This window comes from Nicotiana tomentosiformis, chromosome 7 (assembly GCF_000390325.3).
Source record: "Nicotiana tomentosiformis chromosome 7, ASM39032v3, whole genome shotgun sequence".
Lineage (NCBI taxonomy): Eukaryota > Viridiplantae > Streptophyta > Magnoliopsida > Solanales > Solanaceae > Nicotiana > Nicotiana tomentosiformis.
This window is the reverse complement of record NC_090818.1, coordinates 108,173,032-108,180,924: the sequence shown is the minus strand read 5'-3', so window position 1 is coordinate 108,180,924 and position 7,893 is coordinate 108,173,032. Positions and strand designations below refer to the sequence as shown.

The following is a 7,893-nucleotide window of genomic DNA, read 5'->3' as shown; positions in this document are numbered from 1 at the left end:
TGAATTTTGCAAGTCCAGTGCCCTTCAAGTTGAAGTCTGCAAGTCCGCCAAACTTTAAGTTGAAGTATTCAATCCCCCCAAGTCTTCATTTCTGTCGGTCTTCAATTTGAAGTCCTCAAATTCGCCAATCTTCAATTTGAATTAGTTAAACCCTACAAGTCTTAAAGCTAAAGTCTTCAAGTTTGCTAATTTTTCAAGTTGAAGTTTAAAAGTCCACCACTCTGCAAGTTGAAACATCAAAGTCCACCAAATTTTCAAGTCCGTCAAATTTTCAAATGTGTTGGTCTTTAAGTTGAAATCTGCAAAGTCCGCCAAGTCTTCAAGTTGAAGTTTTCTAATTTGCTAATCTTAAGGTGGACATGTTAGTCCTTTTTCACCTTAAGTTGGTCTTGTCGCGGGTTTGTCCTTAAAATGAATTATAATTTTTTAATCTTAAGGTGGGCATTGAAGTCCCTTTGCACCTTAATTTGACCTCTTCGTAGGTTTGTCCTTAAAAGAAACTATAATTTTTCAATCTTAAGGTGGACGTTTAAGTCCCTTTGCACCTTAAGTTGGCCCCTTCACAGATTTGATACTTCTATATGTTGTCATGGATTTGATACTTCTATATGTTGTCATGGATTTGTCTTTCCATATACCGTCATGGATTTGACCTAATTTCTAATAAATCAAACAGTTTGCGATTCTGAGGTTTCTACATTAAGATATAAAACTTTTGGTGAAGTCGCACAAATCTGAAATTATCAGCATGACAAAAATTAAGGCTAATTTCGAAAAATCACCTAAGGTGATCCGCGAAAATTCTGATTCAAAATTTCGGATATGTTTTAGAACTAAAAGTCTAACTTTTATAGAATCAAACAAACCGAGATTTGGACTTTTCTACGGCAAGGTATTAGTTTTATAGCACAAGATGTGATGGCTCTAAAAGGGTGACAAAAATTGAAAAAGAAGAAGTTACCTCTCTAATATGCACTCGAGAAATTGAAAAACACTGCGAATTGATATTCATGAAGCCAAGGCATGCAATTATTTATAGATGCAAAAAAGCAGCTATTGGAAAAGTCAATAACGACGTGGGATCAATAAGTATTAGAGTCCAACAACAATAAGGAATCCTAATTCATGTAGAAAGGGAAGCTCTACAACCGGTGAAGGTTTTCAATAAATATACTTAATTGACATGGATCAATTTGTCACCAAAGCTATCAATTGACATGAAATTCACTCACAACCTTCACATATTCACGTGATGTAGTCTAGGGCATTGATCTACTATGTTTTGACTCACTTGGAAATACATTCTCGGAGTCAAGTTCGTACAGTTCGGAATTCTATGGGATAAATCTTCACGCTACGTGTGTGTATATACTTGAGCCTAATTTTTAAAGTTCAAAATGTTATATCTCGACAAAATGACAAGGCATATCAAGTCAAATTAAAAGGCCAATGAAACTAGTTCACATGCGCAAGTCACGTGTTCTGGCCAATCAAATACGGCCTTGTCACATTTCAATTTGATTGGTCTGAAAGAATTTATTCTTATCATAACTATTCCCTCCCACAACTATAAATAGGAGTCTTCATAACTCAGAAAAGATACCAGAAGTTGTAACAAGAAGCAAGAGAGAGCTCGTGGATCAAACGCCGCAAATTTCTTCTATAAGTTTCAAGCTTCAAGCAATCAAGTTCAAGTTCAAGTTCAAGAAATCAAGTTCAAGCTCAAGAACGAAAAACAAATCAAGATTCAAGAGTACAAGTTCAAATCAAAGTTCGTGCTAGTTGAATTTAAAATCATCGTTCCTCACAACAAATATAGATTCAAGATCAAGCTCAAAAGCCCTTGAATTTATTTACTATTGAAAAGAAGAATCAAAAGATTCATAGAGATTGTACACTCATATTACTTGAAATTAAATACTACGATTGTTACAATATTTTCGGTCTCGATTATTTTTTTGACGCAATTTATTGTCTATAGTAACATATATGAAGTGAAATCTTATATAGAGAGCGTTGACGGCAATAGCAGAGCTACCTTTGGTGAAGGAGTTCAATAGAATCCCTTCACCGAAAAATTACCCTACGCAACAAGGGTAAAAACAAATTTTTTTGTATATCACATCCCGGCCCCTTGATATATGTTCATGTCTTAGGTATAACATTGTTGTCAGGGAAAATGACACTGTATAGCCGCTCTCAAAATAATAGTAAAAAAATATAATTTTTTTTAAATATATTTTGTATATATATATACACACATTCGGTAAGTTATACACAAATATTATACAAATTTTATACACTTTTTCGGCTAACGAATGTAAATATTTTCTATCGTGAGCTAGAATTGATCATACCCCTTGGTTAATCCCTTACTCAAATTTCTGACTCTCCTATAGATTGAAAGTTAATTTTTTGTTGTTTTATTTTCTTGAATACACTCCAAACCTTTCAGAAAAAATGTCTTTTTATAAATTAACTGCTAAAAAATGAGAACAAAATATAAATAAGAACTTTTTTTCCTCTTAAATGATATACTGAGTATATTTTATAAAATATCATATATAATGGACAAGATTTTAATAGGAAAAGGATGGACAAGTATATAAAGAGTTATGTTTTCATTTTCGATGTGAGCTCTTTGTTATTTTCATTACGTAAAAGGCCTAAAAATGCCACTCAACTAACAGAAATGGCTTATCTACGCCATCCGTTAAAAGATTGGTCCATTCATGCCACTAACGTTATACTTTTCGCCTATTCATGCCACTCAACTAACAGAAATGGCATATCTATGCCATCCGTTAAAAGGTTGGTCCACTTTTGGCTCATTCATGCCACTGACGTTATACTTTTGGCCTATTTATGACATTGTCTACTAACAATTCCATTTTCTGATTTTTCCGTAATAAGAATTAATTTTTCGACCCCGGCTTTGCCACGTGTCTTTATATTACGGGTTCTTCTTTACTTGGCCCTATATTTCTTTTAACCCTGATTATGTATAATTAACCATGCCCAACCCGATAAAATCCAACCATCTTTTAACCCAACCCCTAACGTTAGTGGCATGATAGGCCATTTCTGGTAGTTGAGTGGCATGAATAGGCCAAAAGTACAACGTTAGTGGCATGAATGAACCAACATTTTAACGGATGGCATAGATAGGCCATTTCTGTTAGTTGAGTGGCATTTTTAGGCCTTTTCCGTTTTCATTATAAAAAACTATACAACAATGGTTTCGTCCATAAAATACGATGCTGTACCAGGCATCTCATTAAAAATTTATCACCTCCTCGCATCTCCCACCCTGTGTTATTGTACCTTACCAGAAAATGAAAAGACATTAGCACAAATTAAAAGTTCCTAATAGTATACGTTATATCAAAATTAACGTATATTTTTATCAACTCTTTCAACATAAATTATATGTTTCTTAAATTATAGGACAGAACTGTATCAATCACATCAACGAAAATGGAACTTGCCAAAGTAAATAGGATCGTGAGATGTTTTTAAAATATTGAATAGCCAAAGAGTTAGGTGGATGATTGCATGACTGAAATGCCACTATAAAGGGAATGAAAAAGATAAAAAAGCTGGGGATGCTAGTATGTCACAATCAGTAGTCAGCATCTGAATATTGATTAATTAATGATGATTTTTTTTGAACGATTCTAATTATTTTTTTAATTGTAAACCACTTATAGATGGTTGATTTTATTAAATAAACAGAAGAGTAAACAGAGGTGAAGGAGAACGAGGCCAAAAGTTTCTCAAGAAAATTTGGCAATTCAGTATTGTTACTTAACTCGGTCCAAGCAATGCTTAAGAGCAGATGCTTTATTTGAAATAAAAGAATTAGTCGTGGTAGGATTCGAACGAATTCTACTTTCATTTTCCTCTACTAATTACATATGATAACGGTGTTGCTACTTAACCTCGCCAGACCAGCAACCGGACCAAGAATGAATGTATAATGATGGTAGCCTCAATATTGACAGATGAAGGAATGGTTGATTTCTATTACTCCTATTAAGATTGGAATAACCTTAGTATGCTCTATACACAATGGAGTAAATGATAAATACTCACACGTCTTTTCTAAATTAAAGTCATTGTTTTATGATTTTGGAGGGCTATTTGTGCAACATATCTTCAGAAAAAACCAACACTATGACTGTTACTTTATCTAAATATGGTTGTACTAATAGTTACTTTAAAAAATGTAATTTAGAACAGGTGTATGACAAAAGAATAGTTGGTGATATTTTTTCCTACTAGTTGAATAAATTGGATAATTTCAGATTCAGGTAATTTTGAGAGTCACAAGAATTCCAGAATCAAATGGTGTATATAAACAAATGGCTTCATGCAACCAAGTGCATAAAATAACCAACTTTGAGTCTTCTCTTATTACAATTGCCAAGCAATACACACCACTGTCCTTAAACAATATTTTAAAGGGATTCAGACGTTTGACTAAACTTTGCCAAAAGGAAGCACTAGATAAAATGGAGAGGAAAAAAATGAAAATAAAAAAAGGTTCCCACAAACAAAACTGTAAGGGTGATACAATCCTAAGAATTAACCATCCTAAATATATAGAGATACAATTATGTGGGACTTCAATGGCTATACAACAAAAGGCAAGTCCAACAGCAGCAACCACAAAATTTGCTACCATGTGAATGTTTTCTCTTTTAATTAATACTAATTACCTTATCAATTCTTCCTAACTAGTAACTCAAACAAAACTGATACCTTGTGTGGCTTTTTATCGGAAAACTGGAAGAGTGCAGAACTGAAAAACGTCAAGAATCGAAAGGCCCTTGAGATAGAAGCTTCTTCAGTGTCTCGTACGTCATGAACACAATTCCCACACTGGGAACTACTTTGTAGTACTCGGGCATTATCCCTCTGTACAAGCCACGTAAGCCTTCAGTTTTGATTATGTGCTTAAATATCCCCATTATGCCAGTGTTGTACACACGTGCACGTCCTCCTGCTCCTTCCAACTGCTTTCTTCGCCTCACAAGATCCAAAGGGAAAGTTGCTGCACATTATCAAGAATTACAATAGAGGAATTAAGAACTGCATTTTCATTCAAATACGTATGTAGTTTCACTTATAACCAAGTCGCAATCCTCCAAAAATTCATTTTTTCGTACCCCCTAATCCAGGCAAAGTCAAATCGGATAGCTATACTAGCAGTCTTCACTAAATGGTCACAAATAGCCACATAGTTTTCAGCCGAAAAATGGACAGCGAAGAATAAGAAAATTATTGTACTAAAATAAGCTAAAGTTATTGATACAAAGTACTCACCAGTGGAAGATGCAATTCCTGAAAGACTTCCACAAGCAAGGCTGACTGCAACAGTAGGATCATCGGGCCTGAGAGAAAACAGAAAATCAAAGACAAGATCACATTTAGTCAAGAATGACAGGATGTCTACCAATAGGGTAGACTATCAAAATGTCGTGGTACTTACCTTTGAGTCTGCCAGTAAGATCTCAAAGCCTCATAGACAGAAAAGCTTATCGCTATACTAGGTCCAACACCCTGCAAAGAGCAAACACCTAATTAGCATCGTAAAATACTTTTTCTTTTTCGGATGAAGACAGGGATTGATCAATAGCAGAGACCAGTAATGTAGCACCAAGCCCTTTGTACAACCCAAAAATGCCTTCATCTCTGCAAATGGTACGAAGAGCATGCCAGATGCCCTGATAGTATGCGGCATTCCTCTGCAAACCAGTTAAATGAAATGCTTTGTCACATTTGTGGAATAAATAAAAAGCCACAATCTAGTCAATCAGAGTGAAAGCTACACAACATTTTTGTTGCCCACACAGATAGAGACAAGTACAACAGATAGGAAGCATGACATTTGAATCGTGTATTGTCCCTCAACCATCTAAGTATAGTCTAAGAACAACAACAGCATGATGCTCCACTAATTAAACATTATAAGAAACCAAGATATGATTTAGAGAGGATATAACTAGTATACCCTGCTCTACTGTTCAATTGATCAACGGAACCTAGAAAATACTGTGACATACTTATACCTGTGCAGCTAATCTTGTCCTGACAAGATCCAATGGGTAGGTAGCAGCAGCTGCTGTTATTCCAGCCAATCCACCACCAACAAAGTGCACAAAGATATCCGCACCTACATTTCCCCCTTTACCATCCAGACCAGGAATTGTTTTCAATATCTGCCAAATGTAATAATTTTCAGAAGAGATGACAAATATTTCCTGCCAAACTTTATATAGGCACAGTTATATACTCACACTCTTGTAGCGTTCATAAGAATAGAAATTGACTGAGGAATACGGTAGCCTGTGAGCAATAGTGACCAAGTTCCCCTTCCAAAAAGCCCTGAATCCTTCTTCGTTGACTATTCGCAATGCCTCACGACATATACTGGGCTTGCTTAATACTGCTATATCTGAATGCATACCTTGAACCTAATAATTGAAAATTTTCAAACAATGAATTGAAAGGGATATCGAAAGACAAGAACTGTTGAAACATCGCTGTAATTTGTTTTTCCAATAAATCGAAGCTCTAAAGTTTTACTACTACTTTATTTTAGTTAATCTTAAGCAGTTCAAGCCAACGATAAGTCCCGAAACGAACCAAAACAAGCAACTGCAAACATTTTAGATATTGCATAGCACATATTTAAGAAAATATCAGAAAACAGAAGCATTCAACTAAATAAAATTAATTAAATGCACACGTAGATTTTCTCATCCCTCACACGACTATATTGCAACTCACACATTAACCAAATTATACTACCAATATCAAACCATTCAATTCAAACCTACATAGGTCTAATTTCCATTTCCTAAGAAATGGAACAGTTTGACCTATTCTACCCCATATCACCAATTATTTATCCCTCTGTCCAAATCAGCCAATAAAGTCTTTCCTCTTTTGATTCATTCTGCTAACTCCATTTTACATGTAACCTAATTTTGTTTTGCCTTTTAAAATCTTAAACTAAGAATGAAATGGACCCGAATTCAACATATAGAAGACTCATACAGCCCTAGTTGCCAATTTAGAAGAAAGAGAAGGGAAAAATAAAAACCAAGAAATAGGGTGTCTTTGGAAAAAGAAAAATTACCTGAAAAAGAATGGTGAGGCGGGCGAGGGGAGCAGTACAGGTTTTGCTGAAAGCACCAGCAATGCCACCAGCAAGAAGCTGAGGGACAGTACCAATCTGAGGTTGAGGTTGTGGCTGCTGTTGCTGTTGTGTGTGATAATGGTGATGTTGTTGTGACTTTTGGGGTTGTTGTAAAAACTTCCTCGCACCACCCTCCACTCCTACTCTTGCTTCCATTCTTGATCCAATTGAAAAGAAGATTGCTTCTTTATGTTAAAGTTTCAATTTTTTTTTCTTGAATCATCTGATATTGGTTAAACCCTAGGGAAAACCCAGGCTGGTTTGAAAGCGGTACTCTTTGTTTTATGAGAAACTATGTTGTTGTAAATACTTTTTCCATTTCTTTTAGGGGAATATTCTTTTCTTGATCTCTCTATGCTTTTCTTTATTTGCGTCTGCTTAGCTTGGGCTTATTTTTTTCTGATGGACTTTAAAGACGGCTGCTTAAACTAGGCCCATTGTGAATTCGGGATGTAAAAGACCCATTGACAAAAGGGATCGTTTTGTACTTATACATATCTATCTATATCTATCATCAATATTATTGTAAAAGCATAAATACAACGTCGGTTTACAAAAATAACCTTATAATGTTAAGCATAATAGTTCATAATAAAAGAACATAAGTAGAATTTTATATATTAGCCTTATAATCCTATTAGTTTTAGGATATAATACTACACGTTAGGAATCCTACATGATTACCT

The 7,893-nt window shown here is 34.8% G+C and overlaps 1 protein-coding gene across 1 annotated transcript; it reads right to left on the bottom strand.

The window, feature by feature from the left end:
* Positions 1-4,488: 4,488 nt before the first annotated feature.
* Positions 4,489-7,503, bottom strand: LOC104103211 (uncharacterized). The gene is made up of 7 exons (XM_009611100.4): positions 7,148-7,503; positions 6,303-6,479; positions 6,075-6,224; positions 5,649-5,750; positions 5,495-5,565; positions 5,329-5,396; positions 4,489-5,056 (listed from the first exon to the last, which is right to left on the bottom strand). The coding sequence occupies exons 1-7, from the start codon at positions 7,361-7,363 to the stop codon at positions 4,815-4,817; spliced, it is 1,026 nt and encodes a 341-aa protein (XP_009609395.1). The 5' UTR covers positions 7,364-7,503; the 3' UTR covers positions 4,489-4,814.
* Between the last annotated feature and the right edge of the window lie 390 nt (positions 7,504-7,893).